This window comes from Agelaius phoeniceus, chromosome 3 (genome assembly GCF_051311805.1).
Source record: "Agelaius phoeniceus isolate bAgePho1 chromosome 3, bAgePho1.hap1, whole genome shotgun sequence".
Classification (NCBI taxonomy): Eukaryota; Metazoa; Chordata; class Aves; order Passeriformes; family Icteridae; genus Agelaius; species Agelaius phoeniceus.
The window spans coordinates 88,619,496-88,647,286 of NC_135267.1; the positions used below are offsets into that span (position 1 = coordinate 88,619,496).

Here is a 27,791-nt window from a genome sequence, read left to right on the forward strand (position 1 = left end):
CTCATGTCTACACAGTCACAGGTCAGGAAAAGGCATTTACTAACACATAGTTGTTTTGCCAATTTCTTAGGAAATTTCTGTCTTTCAGATCAGAGCAGTGCAAATTAAAAGACATCTTGAGACAGCATTGGATAAGGAAAGTTGACATATGAGGTATTTAGGGTAAATAGCTCTGAGACCAAGTAGGGGAAAGTTAGAAGCAAAGCCATCTTGGTGGACATTTGTTTATATAAAGTGTTGGACATGAGAGGAATTTCAAAATAACTGAAAGACAGTTTAGAAAGGTGAGCATTGTTAATGAGATTTTGACAAGGCATCAGTCCAGTTCCCCCTTGTACTTGAATCACCAGTTAGCTGTCTTTGGCCTGTATGTGTGCATGGTATAATGCCAAAAACTACTGAACATCCACCCTTGATCACAGAAAATGCTTTCACTGACTAATGCTTTCTGTATTGCAGAAGACAATGAGCCTCATTCTCTGATCTTTTAATTCTGTTTACTGTACTTGGATTATGTCAATGGGACATGCTAAGTTTTAACCCACTGAGGAAGAAACCCACACATTTGTGTCTCCTCAAGCTACAAAGAAAGAGGGGTGCAAACTTGACAGGGTTATGCAGCACAGTAAGGGGATCTTCCATCCAGCTGAGAGCCCAGGTACAGCTGGGCACTGGCTGTCACCCAGCCATGCTCCCAATAAAACTGGCACAGAATCTACAAGGAAAGAAATGAGCTATGTTTTGCAGCTTGTTCTTTTTCATAGCATCTCTGCTTATATTAAATTATTTTGTTGTGATGATATGCTGCTAAATTGTTTCTGGAAGATGCTGGCATGCCTAGTAAAAACAGTTGTTAGGGGATTGTTTTGCTCAGTGTACCTGAAAGTTTATCGTCCTATGGAGTTTGGGAAAATGCCTTAATTATATTTTTATGCCACAGTGAAAGATAATTTCATATCCCCATTTAATTATCAATGCAGAATGTTCTGCAATAATATATTATTATGTATGAACTGTCTGAACCTGATGTTGTGATGGCTTAAAATAGCCTTCAGGGCAGATCAGTTGTGTGAAACAAAACTGGGACAATTCCTAAATGCTCAAGAGGGACTGCAGATCTATTAGTCTTGGCAGCAATAAAGTAGTTGGGATAAGGATGAACTTTCAAAAAGGGGAATAATTCTTTTTCCCAGTTTAATGAAAAATGAAAGAAAAAACATTCTAGGGTTGTTTTTTTAAATTTAGATTTCCAATACTAGCAGAATTTGAAAAACAAGAAAGGATAGATGTACATCCTATCATGAACAGATGAGCTGAAATTTTATTTCTGTGTATCCTGCCCACCTGTGTAGGCATTTCAAAAGAGCGTTCTTCCACCTGACTGTCTGGACGCTTAGCATCATCTGATACCTGATGATACCTGCCCCACCTTGTCCTAATTGCTTTTGTTTTGCTCATACTCATTTTCTTCTAATCAAGAGATAAAAATTGGGTTTCAACATTATATAAGGTGGAAGCATTTTGCTGGCTTGTAGGGACTGATGGAAAAATTCAAGTTCAAGTTTCTACATCAACATCTATATTTAGGCATATAAAGGAGAGGTCTGTTTTTCCTAGAACATCTGCACTTTGTTACTTTGTCAACATACATGTATTTATCTGCTCTCCCGGTTCACAGAGGGTTTTCACCACCTACATTTTAAAGCACTTCTCTGTCCATCCAAGGCAAGCATCTGCTGACAGAAGTATGTAAACATGTCTTAAGAGAGCTCATCTTAAAAAAAAAGTTCCAGAAATCACCAAAAAAGTACTCTTAGCAGCTCCAGCCGCAGAGAAACACGAACCACAGAGTTTTCTCTGCGAACTGCGTTCGAAAAGCGGTTTAAAGGGCACAACTCGTCATTCCAGTTATGACACGTTTTTTAAAAATTATTTTTAATAAACTGCGAGGTGGCACAGGTGCGGTGCCAGCAGTCGGAGGGCTGACCCTGGGCTGGCACGGAGGCTCCCGGGACTCCTTTTCCTGCTTCTCCTCCCTGTCCGCGGCCCGAGGCCTCCGGGCTAGCGGGGCACGGCCGGGCCCGGGCCCGCTCCGCGCCTGCGCCGCCGAGCCCGCCGCGCCTGCGCGCTGCCGGGGCGCGGAGCGGCCGCGGCGGGCGAGGCGGCACATGCGCCCTGGCGGCTGCTGAGGAGGGGAGGAGGCGCGGGGAGGAGCGGTGGCCGCGTTCTCCCATTTAGCTGCGAGGGAGCGGGAGAAGCCGGGCGGCCGCCGGGGACCGCCGGAGGGGGGTGGGGGGAGCCACTGTCGCTGCGGCCGCCGCTCCCTGCTCCTCCTCCTCCGTGGAGCGCCCTCCACCCCGCCCTCTCCCCGCCCGGGACCGAGTCTGGTGGCCACAAAATGGCGGACGGGGAGCTGAACGTGGACAGCCTCATCACCCGGCTGCTGGAAGGTGAGCGGGGCGCCGCGGGGAGCCAGAGGGCACGGCCGCCGCTCCCCGCGGGACGAGCCGGGGCTGCCGGCGCGGTGCGGCGCGGGACGAGCGGGGGCAGCGCCTTCCCCGGGGTGGCGGCCGGGAGCGGGCTCGGCGCGTCCCGCCGGTGCCCCGAGCCCCGGCCCTGCAGCCCCGCGGAGGGAGGAGGGGCTGCTGTGCAGGGGGATGCCCGCCCTGTCTGGCTGCCTTCCTATTTAATAGGAAAAAAAAAAAATCCTAATTTTCCATCTTCCCTTCTTCACCCCGCTGCAGCTGCCTGGCTGAGGGGCGAGCTGGGGGCGCCGCTCTAGCCGAGCTGTTCTCGCTAGCCGAGCGGCCTTTTCTCCCCGTGCCTCCGGTCGGGTTGTAGTCGCAGCCCTCCGTGTGTAAAATTACGTGTGCGAGCTGCCTCAGTTGTGGAGTTGTGTGTACGTGAGTGTCGGTGGGAGCAGAGGGATTTAGTGCGCTGACATTCCTCAGCCTGCCCACGGGGCAGTCTGCAGAAGTGGCTCTTACGGGTGGCTGATAAAGGCTGTGGAGGGTTTTCTGTGTATTAAACAGTGATTCTGCCCTTGAAAGTAAGCTCGCTTGTTGCCTGCTTTTGGAGAAGCTGAGGAATTATTGCTAGCGTTTTCTTTTTATTTAAGTTATGTCGTGAATGTTTAGTCTTCTTGGGCCTCTTCTTCCATTAATCTTTCATTCCACATTCAACAAATACCTGGTATGCCGGAGATGAGATGAGAGTACTTGCATGGGTATGCGCCGTTCATTTATTTGGTAGCTGTACTCCTTAGATAGTTGGATCACATTGCAGAAGGCTTATAGGAAGGAATTTATGGAGCATGTATAGTTTGGGACGTGAAACAAGTTTTGTAAGGCTGAGTTTTGTTTAGTCGAGTTACAACAAAGCAGGGGGTTTAGGGCTTTAAGGACTTCTTAGCAGCTGCTATCTCATCTTTTTCGATGTGAAAACGAAGAACAGCAAAAGCAGTATTTAAAAATACGTAAAGTCTTTGAACAGTTGTGCTTATGTTTGTGATTTAAGATATGCAGTGTAGTATAGTATGAAGAAACAAGTATCAGTTGAAGTTTCTCTTAGATCGTTAATGCAGATAAAACTCCCTTTTCTGGATGTTGAAACACAGATTAATAGGTAGGGTTTTAAGACAAACTAAATAATAACCTAGTAAATGTTGACATTTTAGGGCAGAATTTTTTTGGGGAGAGACGTGAAGATACATGGATATTTATGGTTCTGGGGTTTTTGAGACACTTTAAATAATATATTTGAAAGACACTTGTTCCACGATAGTGTAATAATCTAAAGTGCTTTAGGAGGAGCGGATTCTGCAGTGTTTTGGTGTGCAACTTGTTGGATTGTTATGTTCCCTCTTAATTATTACTCTGCTTATTTTTTATTTGCTGAAAACTTTTAAAATATGTCTTCCATACAGTTTACACACACCATAAATACTTGTGTTACAACTTCATTACTTTTGGGTTATGGTTCTTACCTTGTGTTTCAGCAGCCTACTCTGTGCTTCTTGTCTTCCATAGTACTTTAACCTTTAGGGATATATGTATGTACAACTTCTGAACCAATCCTTGCTTGTAATTTTTCTTTTCTGTTTCTGAGTCCATTTTTAACTCTGAGCAGAGACTATGAAGATTTTTTTAGGGGAATGGGGTGCTTTCTTTCTGCTTGTCATCTGCTAACATTCGAGGAGTGCCTTGTTTAACATCTTGTGTCTGAAATGTAATAGGTAATTCTTACAGGTTTTATTTGGGAAAAAATGGCAGCAATTAAAGGAATGCATTATTTTTGCTTTCTTTTTAACATCTTTTATTTGTTGCACTGCTAGCATATAGCATTTTAACCTGTTGTTCAAACAGCAGTGTTCCACAATGAAGGTTGGTTTTTTTTGTTTGGTTGGTTTTTTGTTCAATTGGCAGCTCACATTCTGGAGCTCATGCTGTTGCTTAGCTGACCTGTTCTGGTAAAGTGAGTTTGAATCCCTCCCCACGCTGGTTGCGCAGAAAAATTTCTGTTGACTCTTATCTCCAGTTAAATTGTTCAAAGCAAGTTGTTTGGCTCCATTACTCACACTTCAACTTTGACTTAAAAGGATAATTTAACATGGCTTTTGTGCTGTAAGTGTAAGCACAGTGAAATAATAAAAAGACATTTTAGTTAAATGTTGTCATGCAGTACATATTTAGTTCTTTTTGTTGCTTTAAGTGAAATGTATGGTTTTAAGTTTGAATAACAGTCCACAATTGTTTCTCAGTGGCTGCTACATGTAATTTTTCAAGGGTAGCAAAACCCTTGAAAGGGGTGTCAAAAGCTACAGCCGTAGGAAACTTCACTGCTGTCACTGTGTTGCTGGGTGGTGACACCTGTTTCTAGGCTGTGATATTAACTGTCAGGAGTTCTTGCTCCTACTTTAATTAGGTCACTCTAACTGTTTTTATCCTTCTGGGTTATATGACACATTAACTTGCCTTTTGATTGGAATTACCTACTTAGATTGTCTTACTTTCTTTGTGTTTAATTGTGTTTTTCATTTCTTTTTGAGATATCAATATGAAGTGGCCTACAGCTGGGCTGCTTGGGAGAATTCAAGAACATCTTCCCAAGAACTCCTCAAGGGGTGTGCCCACCTGCTTATCTAGAATGTGTACTTAGTTACTTTGTAGATCTTCTGAGTGCTGAAAGCCAAATCGATTAACTCTTGCGTTGAATTTAGGGAGAGTTTTCATAGACTCGCCTGAACCAGGGTGTAATGAATGTTAATAGTCTTCTGTGACATCAGCTTTTAATTTCCATGTCCTTTTGCATATACCAAGTTCTTCTCTATTCACTGGTTAAGTAGTGAGTTTAGGAATGGTAAGATCTCATTTTGAATTGACTTTCTCTTACAATGTGTCTGGTCCTTGGCCAGTAGTTAGTGATACCTTATAAATAACTACTGTTTGGAAATGGTAGGAAGGTAAAAACTCAAGTTTGTACATAAAGTCTGAACATAACAGTGTTTTCTTTTCTTTTATCTCTGTCTACCAAGTACCATCTGCCAGATTTAAATTGTCATTCCTGTTGCTTTACTAGAAGAATGAAGGAGATGCTGGTGCTCTGACATGTGTGCCTCACTATCTTGGAGACACTTCGAGTTTTACTGTCTGTCATGAGTGAATCTCCAAAGATTTGCAGGTCATTCAAATACAGAATTCCATATCTTTGTTAAAAGACTCTTAGAATGATATGTGACCTTGAAAGTGAATTATCCAAGTTCATTGAAAGAGTGTTTCCTTCTTGTGCTGGTATGCAGAATCACAGATCAGGCTTAGCTGTGTTACGGTACATGAAGATGGTGGTCTTATTTTTGCTTCAGTGTGTGTGCTTATTACATGTTATTATTTTTTTCCTTCCTACTATCCCAGCTATGCCATCTGGTGGATAGATTTTTTCCTAGTCCCTTCTAGCTGTGGACAACAAACAGGAATATGCACACACGATACTGCCGTGAGCACATCAGATGCGGAATATGGAATAATACCATGGTTTGGGTTGGAAGGAGCTTGTAAAGGTCACTTGGTACAGCCCCTCTCCAGTGGAGGGACAGTTTCACCTAGATCAGGTTGCTCAGAGCCCTCTCCAGTGTGATCCTGAATATTTCCAGGAATGAAGCATCCACCACCTCTCTGAGCATCCTGTTCTGTGTTTCATCACTGTCACTGTAAAAGAATTTCATCCATATATCTAGACTTAACCTACTTTTATTTTTTTTAAATTTATTTAGTATAAATCAGTTTTCCTTGTCTCATTGCAACAAGCCCTATTAAAAAGTCTGTTCTCATCTTTCTTATAAGCCCTCTTTAAGTATTGGAAGGCTGTGATTCAATGGTCTGCTTGAATCCTGCTCTCCAATGTGAATAGAGAAGTTTTTTTTCGCTTGGGCTTTGCAGCTGAAATTGCTACTTGTGTTTTGCCTCATCTAGGAATACCATGTATCCCTGTCTGGGAAATGCCCTGAAAATTGTAACAATGCTGAGCTAAATTCAGCGCACCAGGTCTACATTTAAGCCACGTTCTAAGCTAATTTTAATTTAGCTTAGATGTGTGATGTGTGGAAAAGGTTGCCCCTATATCAAAGCAAAGATCCTGGAATAGGTGTAACCTTGACTTGTACAGCGTGCTGTGAATGGTGTTAAGTAAGATTTCCATATTTCTGTCAGGGTGTTGGGCTTCCTGTTTCTGTGCTGTATCCTTAATTTATGGGTATAAGGCATCTCAGCTGGAATGAATTTCTGCTCTTTTAAATTTATAGGTGTCTTAGTAAACACTAGGGAGTTTACCATATGGAAGAGAGGATGTACTCAGGGAAACCCAGACACGGTAACCTTAGGTACAAGACGGCTTTCTGTAAAAGGGCTTCATTTCTATTGCTGTACAAACAAATTTGCCTTGTCTAGGCAAGACATCTAGCTTTCCTAATCAAAACTAACAAGTTGAATTAATCTGACTGAACTTAATGTGGATCTTTTCTAAACAAATTTTTTTGGTGAGGCTGAGGGCTACTAGTTCTGGCAGTTCCAATGCACCAAAGAAGCTGTGAAATATTTATCCAAGAAGAGACATGTTGGACTACCAGTAGGTGTAGGGAATGGTTATTGCTTCAATGTTCAGCTAAAAAGGTGATTTTTATGGTTGCCTTAATAAAGCTGGTTGCATGGTGTTCTTACCATGTCATGTGTTGTCTTTAAGAAAGCTGCAAGCTTCATTTTCTTGTGATTTTGGAGGTCTTATAGGTTGTGATAAATATAAAAATGTGACTGGTACTCGACTTTTTAAATGAAAGTTGTATTTTATATTCTTATGAAATAATTGAGATTTTTCCTTATTAGTTTTAAATAGTATAGAGCATACTAGTCAAATGTGCTGTGGTCAATAACATTTCTTATTTTGTTACTGTCTTAACTAATTAAGATATCCAGCCAGCCTGATGGTGTGGTATTATGATATGGTAGTAGTGCTTGCAGTTCTAGGCTCTGTAACTGATGCTGAGAAAGAGAGAAATAAAATAGACCTTAATGATCTCTTGCAAAACAATACAAACAAACCATGGAGATGAATCCTGCATAAACAGGAGTTATTACCTGGCTTGGTGTGAAATGACTGGATAATTTGCTACTAGAAAAGTAAACAAGAATAACTGTAAAAGGACTTGCTTGCAAAGGACTTTTTAAAAAATAGTTTTTAAAAAGAGGAGGAAAATAGGCATTTTTGGTATGTTTCTAGGAGGGTAGGTATTGTAATAACCAGGGAGGAGGGATAAGGAATGAAGTTTGTTTCTGGCTTTGTTCAACAGTGCAGATATCAGCCACTTCATCTTTAGCTTTATAAGTGCATGAAGAATGGAATGGTTGGCTTGAAACACTGCTCTGAAGGCCAAGAGCCAGCACCAGGCACTGTGATGGGGTTCTTTATTCTGCCTGCCTGTTTGGCCACTTGAAGGCTCCATGATTCACTAACTGTTTCATTTAGATACTCTGCAGCACAGGTTTTACTTGAGTCATTCCGTGCTTTCTCCCTGCTCAGCTAAATCATAGTATAAAAAGAGAGAAACTGTTCATATTTAAGATAACTGCAACTATAAACTGTTAAAATTCCTTTTAAGTGCTCATTGGTTACCACCAGAGGTAGGAGTGTAACTTTTTCAGAAAGGAAGAAGCTGCGCTGCTGAACCCTAGACTGTGGTGAGGACAGCCTGCTATATTTGGCTGTTGCTCACTAAGGTCAGGTGCAGTGCTCAGTGAAGGGGCTGTAGAGGGGAAATCCACTCTTAACTATAGCCTGAGGTGCCTCTGAAGGTATTGGGTATCTGCTTTATAATTTGAGACATTGAAATCAACCTTCTATTGTGTGATTTGCTTAGTACATTGACTAGGACATTTTAGTTTTGCAGTTTTACCATTTTAGTTTTACCATCTTTTCTGGGTTTTGAGGTGGTGTTTTGTGTTTGTTTTTTGGTATTTTTATATTAAGCCTGATATAAAGCTTTTTCTGTATATGTCCCATGTAATTGTATTGGTTAAGCAGCAGTGACACTGATATGCAGAAATTACACCCAGCTTCTTGTATTATAACTTCAGTAGCTTCTTTCCCTGGTTCTTCTCAGAATTTAACTAATCACTTTTGTAATTTACCTCCACCTTCCTTGAGTTTTAGGAATTTTATTAGCACTGTGATAGGGGAAAAGAAAGTCATCCTGTGAAATAAGCTGAAATTCTTCGTTTCATGAAATTTTTATGCTAAGTTAGCTTTCCAAGTAGTAGTAGATAGTAATTCCAGGAATTACTATCACTGTGTAATACAGCATTCTAAGAGGCTTCTACCTTCTGTTTGCTGGTTGCTGGAGTTTTAGGTTCAAGTGTACTTAAGCAAACAGTAAATGCAGAACATAGGGTCTTGTCCTTCAGCATTGAATTCAGCAATTCTTGCCACCATGTGTGATACAGGATGACTGAGACAGCAGTTAGTTTATGGAACTTCAGTATAAGGCAGCAGGTAGGTGGTCCATGAAAAGCTAAAGGAATGGGTAAAAGTTGCATGGGTATTCATGGGCTTACTGGAGCATCCCCTGAAGCAATTTTACATAATTGTTTCTAAGTCATTTCAAAGCCTCTTCTCCATGAGTATTAATTTTGCTGGATAGTGTGTATTTGAAGAATGTAAACTCAAGTTTGGGTAGAACAGCACCACTTAATTGTTAGGGGTTTTTTCCCATTAAAGGCTTAGGCAGTCTCTTACTCTGCAGTGAACTTGTGCTTGATATTAAATAAGCCTGCTAAAATGAGTTTGTAAGCAATCACTGTTCTTCACCAAAATAATTAATATCAAGGTCATCTAGTGAAGGCAATTTTAGCAAGACTTCAAGGTTACTTGGATGTAAAAGCACAGTTTTTCAGGAAGAAAAGCTCCCAGGAAGACTGATTATTCTGTTTTTAGTGAGAAATTTGGGTGATGTACCCTAGGAAAGGTGCAGGGTTGCTCGGTGTGCTGCAGAAGAGCTGTACGTTCAGCGCTCTGTTCTTGCTGAATTGAGCAAAGTTCTAACAGGTTCATTTATATTATTGTTGTCCACCAGTGTAACTCGTGAATGAGAGCTATTCTAAGCTTAGTTCTGTCACAGCAGTTCTGAAAATTTAAAACTTGTGTTGCTGGCTTTACTCTCTGTTTTGCTGCAAGATAGGGAGTGGCTGCTTCTGGATGGCAGCTGAACAAGTTAAATAACAGAAGATACTCTGAGGGAATAGAAGTTTTGCTTTTAAAATTGAGAGTTGCTTTTAAAATCAAGTATGAGATTCTTGACGTAAACTCATGAAAGTATGTAATTTGGATTTAAAAAATACCAAGAGCAGATAACTTCAAAACATATTTCCAAATATCAGTGTGAGGACTGCTTGTTGTTTTTTTCCCCAAGTCATAGGTAATGCCGCCTTAAGCTTTAAAATCTGTTCTGCTCCTACTATTGACAGGCTGTTCAACATTTGCCAAATACTCAAAAGTACTTTTAAGTACAAAAAAAATTAGTTAAATGTGTGAGTTGTTAACCACCAATGATTAAACATCCCACAGAATGTGGGGGGAGTGTAAGCGCAAGGGAATTGCTTGTGTGCAATTTGTGAAATTGCATGCTTGCAGTCTTGGGTTGTAGTTTGGGGGTCTTTTTTAGATCTGCTCTGGCAAAATTGACTTCTAAAGCCATAATTTCTGACATAAGCTTGGCTGGAGCTAGTATGGAAAGAAGGAGAACCAGCTCCTTACTCTTTCTTTAGCCCTATCTCAAGTTCACAGAGGAGGATATTTTTCACCTTGGGGAACTATTTAGATTACATTTTTGATTTGTTGTATCTTTGTTCTAGGAAGAAAATATCAGTTCACTGCAGTTTACTGTGTGGCTACTGTGTGGCCACATAAGTGCATGTCTGCAAAAAGAGCAGAGTGAATGGAAAAGAGAGTGCAATGATGCTGACCCAATTTTTTATGATACCAGGGAGAAGTCTCTGGGTTCTGATGTTATGATAAAACTGTGAGTGTTACATCCAGTAAACTGGACACTGTGATTTTGGAAAGCAGCACCAGGTAAATGCTTAGGGTAGCTGTGCATACCATAGCTGACTTAGTCATTGAAGAAACTATTAGTGGTGGCACAAAATGAGCAGCTTAGCTGCTTAGAGAGAGGCACACCAGAAGCAGTGTGACAGAACAGGTTAAATTCATTTTTTCCATTTCATGAAAGGCTATGGAAAAAAGGGATGCAAGTGGAATTTGGAACTGCCAATTCTTGACCCACTTTCCTTTTCCTTGCTAGTATTGCCTTACATAATCTGCTACACTCTGGCATAAGTTTAGACGGATTAAAAAAAATATTTTTTGCTGAAGTTTTTCTTACTGCCACTGTGCAACTCATGTCTTGGATTGCTAATTACTGTTACTGAACTTCTTAAGGTTGCTTACCAATGGTTGTGTAGATGCAGAGCTTATTCTAGTATTAATTAGAGCTTATTCTAGTATTAATTAGAGCTTTTAGATAACTGTAGGATCTATTGTGCTAAAATAAGTCTCAGTATTCAGTGCATATATTTGCTTTTATTCTTTTTTATCCTGTGCCATGTCACTCTGCTTGAAGCTCACTGGAGGAAGGGCTTGTTCTCTCAGAGCACTATGCACATGAGTTTGTGAATTACAACAGAAGTGCTGTCCCTATCAAAGGGCTAATTTATGTAAATCAAAGCTTGTTTACAGCATTTTAGATTAAAGATAATTAATTTACCTTCTATGTTGAGATATTTCTGCCCTGGGTAACTGACAGCTGTTAAAAATGATGATTTTCCCAATGCTGTTTAAGGCTGTTTGAGCTACAGATTTTGCAGTGTGAGAAGCCATGACTGGAGTGGTTAGCTCTAGTAATTTGTAAATGAGTCTGAAAAACATCTCTTATGCTCTCGATCTGGTTCTTAGAACCTCCTCTTCAATCTGTTCTTGGGGATTTGGCTTTTGAAAAACTAAGTGCAGTGTTGTTTACAATCCATACAAAGCTCAGCTGAGTCAAGGGAACTTGAACAAAATTCTAGTTGTAATGTAAGCTGCTGAAATAAGTGCTTAGTCTTACTTGTGTACTTGTACCACAGCTGTGGCACATCTGTTCTGGATGAAGGCTTGGCAAACCTTCCAGTGTCTTTGTGAATCCAGTGTAGTGCTAAGCCTTTCAGGGCTCACAGGAGCCTCTCCTTTCTCAATACATAGTACCCTTGTTGCTGATCCAGGAACTGTGGGAGAAAACTGCTTTTATCTTAACTAGTATTGATGATTATTCCTCATGAAACTCCAGGTTTTGTATTACTTCAAATGTAACTGAACCTGTGTGTTGGCTCTGGAGCTGCAGACTGTTTGGGTGGAAGGGGCCTTTGCAAAGGTACAATGGCTCAGACCTGCACCTTTCCCAAAGGGTGGAAGGGACTGATCATCTTGTGCATGCTGTCTCCTCTTCTGAGAGTGCTAGACCTGTCAGAGTTGTAGAAGTGTCTTCTAACCTGGAAAATCTGAAGTGAGGTAATAAGTAGCTTAGTTGATTTGTCTGTTAAGGACTTGCAGCTTTTAGGGCTCTACTGTTAGAGGTAAAGAAACACCATCAAGGCACTGACTGGCAGTTAATTATGAAGTCAGGGACTGCATGTTCTCTGTGTCTTGTTTCTCATGAAAAAATCCAGCACCACTCAAAGTATCAATTCTATAAAGCAGATGTTCCAAATTTAAACCCCTGTGTGACTTTCAAAGGGAGCTAAAGGCTGGTGTTGTAAGAAAAACTGATTGGGTCAAAGTTATTTAAAGTATTATGGGCACCCTACTTGAACTGTTACCTCAGTTTTGGTCTCAGTGCTTGGTCTGGTGCTGCTTCTGGTAATGTTCATGTTGTATATAGTGGACTTTCCTGGGTTTGAATTCCAAAACTAGAGTGGATATAAGTGTGTGGTTCGACTTCTTGTTTTGATCTGTATGAAATGGCATCATTCTGGTACTGCAAGACATTATGAGAGTTAAATACAGAAGAGAATGTCATTGCTTATGGTTAAAAGAATGCACTGTCTGTGGGAAGACATGACTGGGAAGCTGGTTGTGCTGCTTGGTGCTTTGGTGTCACTTTGTTGCAAGCTATGGGTCTAAAATAGAGCAATTGTTAAAATAAAATTATAGCCATTGTAATAGGAAGACTCTGCTTGGGTATAATGGCAGTTTATTGTGCCTATCAGAAGGAGTCCCAGGTCTCTGAAGGGGATCATTATAAACTATTGGAACACGAGCTTTTGAAATTAAGATTATTGGAACATTTTGGTACCTCACAAAGTGGGTAGTCAAGTCCTGTGCAAAGCTGTCAAGCCTGAGTTTGGTTGGTTGTAGTTTTTTTGCTAATAATGGGGCTGAAGATGTATCTGTAAGAACATCATTCATTTGTTTGAAATGTGATGAAATGGAAGCCTGTAGGCACATATTGTTTGCAAGTCACATTGATTGTTTCTGATGTGTGCCTTTGTTTTCTTCTAATGTGTAAGTGAACATCTTAATACATGAGGAAAAATGACACAGAAGTGTTGCTAAAATGCTGTTTACTTTCCCAAGTGTAGTTGAAATCTTAATCAGCAAGAGGAATGTGACTTACCATGTCATAAATATCACCTGGTAGTGATTCACTGAGTGTCAGTGAAAGAAGTCCTGTATGACACAGCCTTTTTCTTGTGAGCTTCTAATGAGCTAAGTATTTACAATATATCCTCAACTTTAGATATACTATTCCTCCTGCTCTTTTGGCACTCAAACTAGCTGTCCCAGGATCTAATTTTGCATCTTTTCTCTGCTTTTGAAAACCACTCTTCAGTTCTGCCTCTTCACGTGTCCCTGTGACTGCTTCCTAACCTCTGTTCACCAAGTGTTTGGTGTTTATTAAAAATAAATATTTATAGCACAGTGTTGGTGTGGTCAGATGTGCAGTTACACTGGGACAAGTATGCAGTGATAACCAGAGCAGTAGTACTGGGTGACCTAGGACAAACTGTTTTCCCTCATATCCTTTCTTCCCCATTGCACAATGTAGATAATGCTAGGTGTAATTATACTGACCTCCTCTATATAGTAAGTTTTCTAGGAATTAAGCAGAAATAAAAGGAAAAGGGAGGTTACGTTAATTTAAAAAAATTTACAAGCTTACTTACTCTTCTGTTTTGAGGAGGGAAAGCAGGTGACCTAGGAATTTGCTATGTGTGAAGAAATAGTTCTTGCTCTTCTGTTCACAAATTTACTAGACTAACAGAAGTTGTAGCTAAATTTTTTATGAAGTAAAGTCTTACTATACGTGAATTTGAAAGCATTTGGATTTGAGCTGCAGAATTTGCATATTGCCTTCCCTTGAAGGTACTACCATGGTTTGATGCTGAATGTTACTTTCATCTAAAACAGATGGCAGGACAGGATGTTCACCTATTGTAGACACTGATAGATTCTGGCTTATTTGTTTGAACTCTGAAGTTTGGTTTGTGCTGAGATGGAAGACTGAAGTGGATCAGCCAAAGTGACAACACAATTGTTCTATTTTGCTGCCTCATTAGACACATTGCAGCCTCTGACAGGAATCATACAGATACTTGTAAAAAGAAGCAGCTGCAGATAAACTTGCCAGAGGATATGGCTTGGAGTGCAATGACATGCAAATGCTTTTGATTTTATGCTAAATATAGGTCTGAGTGCCTGACTTACAGGTTTTGAGAATTCAGTTTCATTTCTAATTAGAATGTTCTTGGCTGTAAAGGTTTCAGTAATTTAAGAGCCATTATACATGAAAGTTCCATCAGACTTTCATAGTTTTTAGTGTGATGTTTCTAATATGGCAGTTTCAGTTTATTTAAACATAATAATGTCTATCATTTTTTTCTTGTATTTAACTATTGCTGTTAAACTTAACAGTCCTAAACAAGTTTACCTTGTGCTAATGTGGAAGTGTTTTCAGGTTTTCTGGTATCAAGATTTTTCTTGTCTTTTATGAATACTCTAGCATAAAAGAATTGTTAAATTAAACGCTTCTTAAAATTGCTATTTATTCAGATATGGACAAAAGCACAGCTTAAATTGTTCTCTTCTGAGACCTGATTCAACAGGAATGCATATAGATCTTTAATCACAGATTAAATACATATAGATGCATATAGATCTTTAATCACAGATTACCACAATATCAGAGATTAATTTTACAATTCACTGGGCAGCATAATTCAAGGTATTTGGTACACATGTAGAATATGATGTTGGCTTTTTATCAAATACAGGTTTTAAATACAGATCATCTGCATTTAGCTCTTGCTGTGTGTTTGTGTGGCAGTTACCTTCAGCTGTTAAATATCTCATTTCAGTACGAGGATGTCGTCCTGGGAAGATTGTTCAGATGACCGAAGCAGAAGTTCGGGGCTTGTGCATAAAATCACGGGAAATATTTCTTAGCCAACCTATTCTTCTGGAACTAGAGGCACCTCTGAAAATTTGTGGTATGTAAGCTTGATATATACATGTTATATGTAGGTGTTTTAATCTAGTTCTATGCCAGGGGGATTGGAAGAATACTTGAGTCAGGCAAATGAGGTTGAGTTGGGATTAGAGGGAGGTCTTCAAAATCTTGAATGTAGTTTTCAGGCAGTTAGCACTTGGTACATTGCCAGTGCTGCTCACGCTGTTTTGGAGCAAGTGTCCTTAGCAGTAAGGACTGCTTGTGCCCTCATCCAGTGCAAATTTTGCAACCTGTTCCTTGCCTGTACAGAGCTGGTGCTCTTCTGATCACTATTTCAAAAAGCAGTTAGCTGCTTTTAAAAGGCCCACATGCTGGGGTTGCTCACTTCAAAGCATAACAAAACAAAGACCTCGTGAAATGAAACACTTGAAAGATTGAAGGCATTGTAAGTCTTTCAATTGAGAAAGTGAAACTGAATGCAGACTTAAATTAGGCTTAGTTACCATGTAACAAATTCCTTGAGCTTTACAGCATGTTTTAAAAAACATCAGTATTACTGTGAAACACAAATACAACATGTGCATTTTTACCTCACTAAGCATTTCTAAGATGCTAGACTTCTTCCAAAGTACACTGTAACTACAGGCTTGTAAAAATTGTCTAAAAAGTTCTGTAAATACCAGATTGTAACCATCCCTCAACTTGCTTATTAACAATAGACAATGCCTTTGAAAGCATAAAATTCCTTGAATTAGATTAGTTGAAGTGTCATAATATTAAAAGAGAAGCAGTCTTTGTATTCATTACTACTTATATCCTCAAACATAGATTAGCTTTTTCCTGGCAGATGCAATGTCTGCAATGTTTCTTACATTGAGAGGATATTACCAATTAAAAAAACCCCAAACCCCAAAATAAAACAGCCAAACCCACAAACCAACCACTAATGGCAAAGTCATTTTTAAATGACTAATTGCTTGGTAGGGTGGGGAGGAAAAACCAGCCCAGCTTGCCTAATGATGTAAAGTTGAAGGTAAAATGTAACTTTATCACATTGTGGTTTCTTTAGACTTTTCATTGTAGTGTAGTCTTATTGTATTCCTAGATGGAGAAAACATAGAAACTCAGGTAGATTATCCATAAGTCAAGGTCTGCAAAGAATAATTTTCCTACTTCAAAGTCAGGTCCTCCTCATCTGTTTAGATGGAAGCAGTTGAATGGACTGTTAGGTGTGCAGTAATAGATGTAGCTAATGCACAGCTAAATAAGGCATTTGTTATCTTAAATCGGATTCCAAACATGGAAAAGTGAAAGTACCAGGAAGTGTCAGGTGCATGTAAATTTAATATTGGAGCAATTGTCAGAGCTGCATTTAGATAAAAGCAAAAGAATGATGATTGCTTTCACCAAAAGCAAAATATGCAGCTGGTAATGCTTTGAACTATTACTTTTGTGTGTTCAGGCAATGCCTGAGGAACCATAATAGGATTGTCTTGTCTTACAATCAAGTCAGTTCAAAATAAGCTCTACATCTCAAATGGCTGTGTTTTAATGTAAGATGAAAGATGCTCTTATGTAAATGTCCATTTTAAAATAGATGTGGTTTTTAATGTAAGTCTTATATCTGGTAGACTTCAACTTGTGCTCACATGAAGCTGTATTTTAAAGTGCTAAGTGCCCTGAATGGAATGGTAAATGCCTTGGCACCTTTGTAAAATTGTTTCTGCAAAATGTTTTTACCCATTAAGTGCATTTGTCCCTCTGTTGCATGTGTGTAACTGAAAGTAGTTATAGACAACATAATAATAATATTTTCTGTAGTGTCTTTACTTGGTAGTTCATTCTGTTAGTGATGAAGTCTGGGGATTTGATAACATGGTTCTGGAGTACTAGACTCAGCATAGAAACAATTTGTTGAGGAGTCCTCTGCTTCTTCAGGTTGTAACCTGCAGACTTCTAAATATCAGTTAGAATACAAATCATTCTTGTTCAACATGTGTGAAAGAGATTTTAGCGAGTGGAGCTTCAGATTATCACTGAAATTGGATAGTAGATACTGATCACGTCTATTAGAAGAAAATTGGAAAAGTGATTCTTCTTCCCGAGTGAGAAATAGTTATGGGAGAATGCTGCCTAAAGGAGGAAGTACTGCATTTTTCATGGGAAGTTTAAAGGAATATAATATAACATGTACTCTTTGTACCACTGTATGCTTTAAGAGTTGAACCAGAGAGCATAGAGGTTTGGGAATCTTTTACCTTTTTTAAGATGAAAAAAGTTATGTGAGTTGTTCTTTTTTCTCTTTTGAGGCTGTAGTAGCTTGTGCTCTACTGGAGAATAACTCTGCTAAGCAAAGTCAGGATTTTGTCACTGAACAAGCAGCAATAGTGAAGATACATCTATGTAACGCTTAATGTACAGGACCAGGAGGTACTGAACCTAAATAACATACAGCTTGTACTGAAGGCTTTTGGCATATCTGTTTTCCATCCAGTCACTCAGATAATAAGTTTTCCACTCAGCTGGAATATATTGCATGTATGCTGAAAGTTACTGTAGAGCAGCTTTGGCCTCTTCACCCATGTGGACAGCTCAGAGATAGTTCAGCTTTGACTGCTCTGATGTGATGCACTGTGGTGGTGTAAATGCCACACAGAGCTGTTCTGTAGAAAGCCTAGTTTTAAAGCTGGCAGTGGGAAGAGTAACATGACAGGTATTTTTCCTAACAACAAGCTGCAGGGTTGAGTATCTTGTAAGGGATGGAGTCTTTTGAGTCTGTCTTGCTTGTTACACGCATCAAAGGAGGAGTTAGTCTAAATGCTGCAGGATGGGATTCTTAGTACAGCAATGTTATGGAAATTGACCTTTGAAGTGAGTGTACTTTGCCAGCACAGTGTTCCGTTTCTCTCCAGTCTGAATTCTTCACTGATCTGTTTTTGCAGTAGATAATGTCATTTTTTTTTGAGGTACGTTTGCTTCCTGGTCATGTACCTGTTCAATTAGAGGTTTTCTTTCTGACCTTGTTTTAATTTAAGTGAATTAAAGCTTGGTTAGAAAGCTTCTGCTTTATTGTGAAGATTTTGTAGCTTTTGCATTTCAGACTGGCTTCATACCTGACATAGCATTTGTGCAGATATGGTGAGTTATTTATATCCTGTGAGTACTTCAGCTTTAATATTAGCATGGTTCTTAGCTTTGTAATGCATATTGCCAGTTTTTAAAGGTAATATTAATGACTTTTTTAATATCACTGAATAAAAATTAATTAGCTGGCTTAAGTTCTTGACTTATGTAAGTCTTTATGTTGTTGCACTAATCCCTGGTAAACTTTTTTTTTTCAGGTGATATCCATGGTCAGTATACAGACTTGCTTCGATTATTTGAATATGGAGGATTCCCACCAGAAGCTAATTATCTTTTCCTTGGAGATTATGTAGACAGAGGCAAACAGTCTCTGGAAACAATTTGCCTACTACTGGCATATAAAATCAAGTACCCAGAAAACTTCTTTCTCCTAAGAGGAAATCATGAGTGTGCTAGCATCAATCGAATCTATGGATTTTATGATGAATGTAAGCAAAATCTATTACTTTTGCAAGACTATAACGGATTAATACTTTATTTTGGAAACACTTGTAGTAGTGACTCTTGTAATGAAAGGATTTCAATATTCTGTGAGCCTGCTTTGAAACTTTCTAAGTTCCAAGACAAGGTTAAAGTCACTCTGGAGCAATATTTTTTTCTTCTGCTGTTGTAAGAGATTGAGATGTTAGTGTGCTCGCAGAATTTGCTAGCGTTTTTGCTTAGGCTCTGATATGTATTACAGGTTATCTTTAAAAACCAGCTTCCTCTTCCTAATGTCACACACTGTTTTTGCAGGCAAACGGAGATTTAACATTAAGCTGTGGAAGACCTTCACAGACTGTTTTAACTGTCTGCCTATTGCAGCCATTGTGGATGAGAAGATCTTCTGTTGTCATGGAGGTAAGCTGATGGCTGCTTTTTAGAAGCTGTATCTAAACTTACTTTGGGTTAATGCTCTACCAAATGGAGTGTGGCTGTGTGTACCTGATATTTAACTGGTGATATTTAACCTTGTGTTGTCTAAACATCATGCTTTTCTGTGCACTTGTCAGTAGACTGTCATTCTTTACCTGATACACATGGCCTCTTGTGCCTGAGGGGGCAGTGCATCTGTAAGTATTCCCATCAGTGTATCCCTCTCTGAAGGTTACTTAATGCTAGAATTATTGCCTACTTTGCCACATTACCTGTTGCTGTTACTATATATCAGTGCAGCCTTGCTAACATTGGCATCCCTAGCAGTGAAGAGTGGCTGTCACAAGTAACCTTGGCTCTCTACTTTATCTCTGTAACCGTTTCACAACACTTTGGTGGGTGGGACCGCTGAGGTCACGCATTCAATCCTGCAGTTTGAAGCGAAGCATTTGTTGACCCTGGAACAGATTAGGCATGGCTTGCATGGACTCCATAAAGCCTTTAGTGCTAGACACTCTACATTCTGTGGGTACCTGTCCCAGTGCTGCCCTGTCGGTGTACTGAAAAAAATGTTGGGTGTTGATCTGATTGAGGGCTGTGACTTGTCTAAATATTGGACCATACTTGGGTTCTCTTCTTTGTAGAGCAGGCCTTGCCATGATTTTACAGGCAATGATGTTTAACAGATTTTCAGAAGCTTGCAGTGTCAAACAGTTGACAAGAATTTCAATTACTTGTACAAGGAGCCATCCTGCCTTCTGCAGCTGTGTTTGCAACTGCCTCCATTAATAAGCAACTTAATGCCTTTCTCTGAGTGATCTAGAAATGGTTTGGTAGATGTCACACCTGTGTTGCCAGTGAGATGGAAATTAGTGGAAAAGAAAGCAATGCAGAAACATCTTGTTTGAACACCTCCGTTTCCAGACTTCAGGAGGTTCTATTGATGGCTGCCATCCTGCCTTTATTAATTACAGGTATCAATTCAAGAGCTATGGCTGTATGGAATGTGCTTTAAAAATGGTCTGGAGTATTCTTGTGTCTTGTATTGAAAGCTTCTGCCTTCAATGCCTGCTAGAATAGGCTAACAGGGTCTTACACAGAACATGCTCTGAGATACTGCTAAGTCCCTGTAAAAACATAGTTAATGCAGTAATACACTTGGGTCTGCCAGTCTCTGGGTAGCACTGACATGTCAGAATAACTGTTTGTTTGCAGCTCATCTTTTAATCTTATTCTCAAGCCGTGTGATGGTGTTTTCTTCTTTTTAAGCACTGGTATCTATCTTACAGGCTAGGTCTCATAGTTTTAAGAATGTGAGATAGAGTCACTTCTGCACCTAGGTAGCCAAATATCAGAGGCTAAAAACCCATGTAATAAATTTGTCTCCAAAACAGCTTATGAAAGAATTACTGTTTTACTATCAACATATGTTTTAGAATTTTGGTTTTTTGGAAAACAGAGCACGAATAGTAACAAAATACTAGAGTGTTCCAGTCAAACAATTAAGTTTAGGCAGAAGATAATCAAAGCAGCTTAGCAAGTAGAGCAGAATTCTGTGACAAAACCAGTAGCTTTTTGTGTGTATGCATTTGAGACCTGAACCATGAGAAAGAAGCCTTGAGAGCTATTTTTCAAGAAAAAAAGATTTAAAGTTTCATTGTAAATGGGGGGGGGGGAGGGGAGCATGTGTGAATTAGAAGTTTTCCTATTTCACTAAACAAGAGGTTATTTTGTGCATAGTATGCTTTAAGGATCTTTTTATGAAAAGCAGTATTTACTTTGTTATTCATTGCTAATTGGCCCGTAAATTGTACAGGCTTAGTCTGTAACTGAAATTATTGCCACTCTGAACTGATCTGTAGCTGTGAAACAAAGTGAAAAGACTACTAAGGTGCTGTGTGCTCCTAATAAATGGAAGTGGACGTTCAGCACAGAAATAAGCTTTGCCCTTTTTCCACTTTTCTCCAGTCCTATCCAAACTGCATTCCAGATCCAATGAAGTAATGGACTGTCAACGCCTTTTCATGATGTTACTACTCTAATAGACACTGAGGCAGCAACACAAACCATTCAACTCTGCTGGAGGTTGAAGCTAGCATATAGATATAAGGTAGGTGCCTTTTTTACTATATTGCGCATTTTTGCATAGTTTATTTTAAAATTATTGCCCTCTGGGATATAATAAAACTTTGCAAAACCGCATAACATAGTAAAACAAAAGGCACCTAACTTCAACCCCAGTAGGCCATCTACAATAGCTTAATATATTGAGTCATCTCTTTTACCTAAACTTTTCTGGATATCTGTTTTGAGTTACCCATCTTGCAATCTAACTCAAACCTCTCTTGCTACCCCTGTCTTTAAATGTTCAAGCTAGTGAGAGGATCTTTCATTGTATCTTTTCCATCAGCTCCGTCTCTTCCCACATTCTTCACACATGTAATAATTTGTCCTTTTTTAAAGGCTGTCCTCTCAACTAACTTCTGACTTTGCTCTTTATCTCACTTCATTAAACCTTATTCCTTAACTATTTCTGACTTCTCCCTTTCTCTCTGCATTGTATTCTGTACAGCATTGGTCCTCTTATCTATGACAGCACTCTCTAGCTCTAATCTTTAGAAAACTTACATGGTTAGTTTCAAGTTTCTATAAATGAAGTCCATATTGTAGTGTCATATTGATGGAATACATTGGTCTTACCACACTCAGTTGAAGCTCTGAGATGGGAGTTGTGTTTGTACAGTAAAATACTGCATTTATGTAGTATTTTTAGGCTCTGGAATTCTGTTTTTCTTGTGACAGTAATGACAACAAGCTGGATGTTGATGTTTATCTCTACTTAATTTACATAGTATTCAAAGATTACACTATAGAAATTAGTACCTATCACACTTACTTTACCAATTCCACACAGTCAAGAGTGGTTCAAATCAAATTTGATGAGTCTGCCAGGAGTAATGAGAATTCTTTGTTTTCCCTTAGGGAGGAGGTGGTCTTATGCTTCAAAAATATAGTATACTGAGTATACTTAAAGGTGTTTTTCCTGTGCTTAGCTGTTGTGACAAGACAACTTAATTCTGTACTTTTAGTATGCTGTAGGTTTCAGCAATCACTTTACTGGCAGCAGCTTTACAGTGAGCTTTGGCATTCTTATATCCTCTATTCAACACTGATCATGTAGGACTTCTCTCTGTAGGTATGAATTTGAGATGTTTGCAAGGAGAGTTAGGAAAATACTCTGGGAAAGAAATGGTTACAAAAAAGTCTGCAAACCTGTAGGCAATTCCGTAGGGTTTTGCTGTTTTCCAGTAATGCAAAATAGCACAAAAATGGACAGCTGCATGGTTGAGATGTGGCTTGTAGTAACATTTCCTTTTAAAGAATCATAGAGTGCTTTGAGTTGGAAGGAGCATTAAGGGGCACCTAGTTCCCAGTGACCCTGCTGTGGGCAAGGAACCTTCCACTAGACCAGGATGCTCCATCCCATCCAGTCTGGCCTTGAACACTTCCAGGGATTAAAGATTTATTTTGGGTGCAATCTGAAATGCTGAAAGCTGTACCTTCATAGAAAGTCACAGACTGGTCATGTTTATTTCACTGAGACTGCCCATTGCAATCTCTGGGTGCGGTGCCATGTGCTAATGAAATGTGTGTGCAAATAGATCAGATCTGGGAAAGTGGTAGATTCGTCAAAGTTTGAAAGGTGATTTTCAACTAGGATTTATTTTATTATTCCTGTATTGTTGTGTTTATAGACTTGATTAATACTCCCTTTAAGTAGTTTACTGTTAGATTTCTGCCATTCTTTACAACCTCAAGGCAAGAGCATGAAAACAGCTTTCGCAAGGTGATGATGATAGAAGACTTTTACTATAAGATTGCTTCAAGAAAAATAATCTTAAGTCTTCATACTTGAAGAAAAGTTCCTCAAGTCTGTATCAAATTCTTTGGTTTCTGTCAAATATCATTGTTCTTGTAACATATACATTGTCACTGTGCAAACTGACGTTAGCTGAAATTATTTTACATGGTGAAGTGACCTTTCCAATGACAGCTTTCTTCTGTCCTGTTCAGAGTTCTGGACTGAGTCAAATTGATATGGTTTGTTAACACAAAATGTGTTTCATCACAAATTAGGTCTTCATGTTCTATTTTAAAATTTGCAGCTTTCTTAATTAGATACCTTGGCCTAAGTCATTTAAAACACTTAGGACCCTTATTGAAGGACACATTAGGATGCTGTAGCATCTAGCAGGCTCTCTTTCATGCCTGTACGCCCCCCCAAGCAGAGGAGCTTTAGGGTGTGTAAACTCCTCAAAGGGTGGCTTTGGAATTCCATGCTTTATTTGCAGTTGCATGTTAATGGCTAAACTATTGAAAGAGTTAGCTGTGTCTGCACTAAGTGTTTTGGGGTTTTTTTTTGAGTAATCAAAGTACTGTCATTTTATAATTGACTTAAGCAGCTGAGCTACAGTAGATGACAACCTCCATGGCTAAAAGGATGGTGATGAGAACCCCTTGCTAATTTCACTTGCATTATTCTTTGTCCTCTATTCAGCAACTTAATTGTCTTATAGCAAACTGCCTTCTGTTTATGTTGCAGTGGAAACAATGGATGCTGTGTGCCTTTGAACCTCAAATCTTGTGTTCTCTGGAACCCTTTCCGCAGGTAAAATGCGTATATGAGTCACTTGTTTTCTTGTACTTTTACAGGACTGTCTCCAGATCTCCAGTCAATGGAGCAGATCCGGAGAATTATGAGACCTACAGATGTTCCTGACACAGGTGAGTGATATGAAATTTACTGTAAACAAGTCTTAATGATGAAACGAGTTTAATCAATTTCTGTGCAAGCAATGTAGTCACTTAACTCTGTTCACAGTACAATATTCCTTGGTGCCTGTATAGGATGTGAGCCTGTTCCTCACGATAGCTATGCTATCTGATGTGTTAAAGGTTGTTGTCTGTGGTGTTGTTGTTTGTCATAGCAGAGTAGGGTATGTTTTTTGATACATGTTTTTGGATACATTATTCACAAGTTTCCTTAAAACATCTTAGAAGTGTAATGAAAGATAAAGGAAACGGAAGAGGTCATTCCCCTTGCCTTGGTTTGGCACGCACAAACCTTTTAGTCTGTCAAAGAACATAACTGTTCAAAGTTAAACAGTACAACAAAGTTAAATTTCCTGGGTGTTTAAGTATTTGAGCTTCTCTCTGTTTGTCTCCTTCCTCATTAAATTTGAAAAATACAGCTCTTACTTCATTGCAGTTGGCATTTCAATTGCATCTATCAATGTACTAGTTGGGAAATTCTCTTCTTCTAGGTTATTGTTCTGTTTATAAATGTTGGATGCAAATTGCTAGTGCTTCCTGTACAATGTTCTTTTGAATGGCTTAAATCAGTCTTGCTCAGTGTCTCATGTATTACAGATTTTTTTACTAGTGGATTGAAAAGACTGTTGAGCAATACAGTGGGATAACTTTTAAAGTGTTGATTTCAACAGTGGTCTGAAATTAACTTTCAGAGGAGATACAAGATCTGAACCTTTTTTTGAACATAAGTTACAAATAAGTTAGAAGAATTCTGTTTCCTGTGATGTTCCTTGGCATGGAGTAATTCAGGGACTAATATTAATATATCTACTGTCCCTTAAACAACACCACTTCTGTGCAAGCCAGTATATACACTCCTGACACTAAGATGCATTATAAACTGATGAGTGATTGTTTCTGTAGTATAAATTACAATACTGTTTGTCCTTTTATGCTACTTATTCACTCAATGCATAACCAAATAAATGTCAGCACAAACGAGTCAATCTTTGCATATATCAGTGTTCCCAGAAAAGAGGGTTTTATTCAGCAGGCATAATAGTGCTTGAGGCACCCCCACTTCAGGAATGCCCTTACAGAACGTAGTTCTTGTTTCCATGGACACTCCACTGAAATGATTTCTCTTCTTGGTACCTCCTAAAAATAAGTATGCAGATTTTTTGTAAAAGGTTCTTGTTTTGCGTAGTGTTAATTTTGCTTTCAGAAGCAATAGCTGTGTGTGTACTGTCAGAGCTAAAAAGAAATGTCCCATCAGAGGCGTGTGTGCTGTGGTGCAATGACCAAGGTCTTCATCTTTTGGACCTATTTAAGGAAACCAGTTTTACATAATGGAAGTAAATCTTGCAGAAAATTGAAAATAAACTGACGTAGTCTCACTTCCATTAAAGTTTTAAGCCCTTCAAAGCTATCTCTTTGTGAAGGAGTGTCACTTGGGGAATATTTGTGTTGATACGAAAGTTTTGGTAGATGATCATGTGGCTGTGCTAGGATTAGATCATTATGATGGCTTCTTTGAGCCTGATGAAAAAAAGCTTTACAACTTCAACTTCAATTTAAAGACTCTTAGGACAGATTTGCCTGTTGTTCTGTATGACCCTAGAGATTATTTGATTTTGGGGAAAGAATAGAAGAGGAAGCACTCACTAAACAGCTGAGACAAGCTGCTTCTATCACTTGTTGGGAACTCATGGTAAGAAGCCATTAGAGATTGCAGGGCAATTACTGTTTTGAAAAACTCAATATAGAACTAAATTTCAGTAAAGTTAAGTTCTTGTCATGCATTGGTTGTATTCAGTAGTTTATCTCTAGATGGAAATATTATCTAAAATCCAGTTGTACTTTTTCTGTTCTTTCTCTTCTAAAAACAAATCAAATTTTAGCCTGTTGTTAGAGAGCAGCTGTGTCTGGTGCCAAAGACCATTTGATAAATATATGTAAATATAAAATGGTGTAGTTGCACAATAGGTTTCAAACATTGGTTTGCTTGATTACAGCTTGAAGGATCTGTCGTTTAAGAAATAAAAACCTTCAATATTTTGTTTAGCAAGTAACCAAATGTAAATGTCAGTCAAACTTCTGAATGGTAGATGAAGGAGCCTTCCAGCTTATCTTTCAAATTGTGAGACAATGCTGTTAAGTATTTATATGTCCGTGGGTCATCACAGGTAAAGAAAGTACAATGCCTTTCAAACATTTGGGGGTTTGTTTGTGTTTCAGTTGGATTGGCCTGGTTCTTTCTCATGCTAATATCAATGGAAAGGTCTATATGTGTAAAGGCATTGCAGTTGATCTAGAGAAATCTTTTTTAATACCCGGTGTTAACTCCAGAGTTGGCTGACCTTTTGTTGGCAGCAAAAAAAAAAAAAGATCTTGACCGGTGCTGAAATGCCAGAGAGGTTTATTGTTCTAGCTTAGCTTCCAGACTGGCTGTCACGAGGCTTTTTGAAACAGTCAACAGGGGTCCTAGCAAATTGGCAGTGCTACGTGAGACAATGTAGTTTTTGCTGCGTTACATTTTGATTTAGTCATTTAAGGTTCTTCATGAATGGCAGGAAAAGTAAGAATCAAAGTTGTTTGTGTTCAGAAACTCAGAGTACAAAATTACTTACTGCCTTTATGATTGGCTTTGCATAGGACTTTTCAATTTACTGCACCTTTCAAACTAAGCTTTCTCGGTGAGCTGTGAAATCGATGGTTGCCTGTTCATACACATGCACTTTAATATTTTTAAACTCCTTTAATGCTCAGTGTAAACACACTGAATATTACAATAAAAGATTATTTCAGAGAACTATTTGAATCTGACTTTTTTCATCTCAAGGCATTTTCAGTGGTGAGGGTGTAAACAATCTCGAGGTTCAGACTGTACTCTTTGTCTGAGTTGCAGTGTAAGTATTGTTGCATTTGTCGTTAAGGCTTATTTTCTTTAGGAGAATTGCTCTGGTGATTACAATAGAACTGGTTTACATTATCAAATACCTCCCAAGACTGGCATTTTCATTTTTATTATCTTTCAAAGGTTTGCTCTGTGACCTGCTGTGGTCTGACCCAGACAAAGATGTGCAAGGTTGGGGTGAAAATGATCGTGGGGTCTCTTTCACTTTTGGTGCTGATGTGGTCAGTAAATTTCTGAATCGTCATGATCTGGATTTGATCTGTCGAGCTCATCAGGTATGAATTTTGCTGCTGTTGCTTCTTGAAACCTCTCCTGCTCCTTATCAGTAGTGTATATTTGGAAATTAATTTGCACTGTGTTATTTCTAGAGACAAAAATCTTTCTAATAAAGGGCCTATAAAGGCTGTGTCCTTTTGTTGGCTCATGTTGAACTGCGTGTCTAATGTCAGTTGAGTAGAATACTAACACTGGATTTTTCCATTGATGTCTTCCTTTTGTACTGTCTTCCTTTTGTACTGTCTGTTAAATGTTAGACTTATGTATGTAAGCATCACAGGTAAAGTCTCCAGATTTAAAGGGGCAGAGTGACTTGAATTTGAGATTTACACTGAAGTTTGAGTTCTTCACTTTCAGCAGTAGACAATTCCCTGGTAGTTCTGGCTTGAACTACCTCTACTTTGCTTCATGGAAATATTAAATGCATTTTGACTATCTCTACAAATAAGTCTGTACATAAAAACTTTCACTGTTTGCCAGTATTTTGATTCAGCAATCCAGAGTATTTTGGCATAGGTTTTTTTATTTCCTCACCTTTCAGTCAGGCAGTTTTTGCATTGCCAATCCTGAGCACACTTTTTTATTAGGTTACTTCAAGCAAGAGTGCTACTTAGGTGGACATCAGGTTTCAGTTTCCTGTATAGCATTTCAGTTTCATTATTTAGTCTATTTTAGAAGCTCCCTCTTGCTGTGGAACAAAAATAGGCTCTTTATTCTGTGTCACTGTTAGGCTTGGGTACACTATTAGAACACTTAAATTTTTTT

General features: G+C 38.9%; 1 protein-coding gene across 1 annotated transcript in view; it reads left to right on the top strand.

Annotated features, from left to right (window-relative positions):
* The first annotated feature begins 2,124 nt into the window (after nucleotides 1–2,124).
* Nucleotides 2,125–27,791, top strand: part of PPP1CB (protein phosphatase 1 catalytic subunit beta) — a 28,957-nt gene continuing 3,290 nt past the window's right edge. The window contains exons 1-6 of the mRNA XM_054630076.2: nucleotides 2,125–2,450; nucleotides 14,931–15,062; nucleotides 18,364–18,594; nucleotides 18,902–19,006; nucleotides 23,735–23,806; nucleotides 26,874–27,025. Coding sequence (XP_054486051.1) covers nucleotides 2,399–2,450; nucleotides 14,931–15,062; nucleotides 18,364–18,594; nucleotides 18,902–19,006; nucleotides 23,735–23,806; nucleotides 26,874–27,025 — 744 coding nt within the window. The 5' untranslated portion in view covers nucleotides 2,125–2,398. The remainder of the gene's footprint in view (nucleotides 2,451–14,930; nucleotides 15,063–18,363; nucleotides 18,595–18,901; nucleotides 19,007–23,734; nucleotides 23,807–26,873; nucleotides 27,026–27,791) is intronic.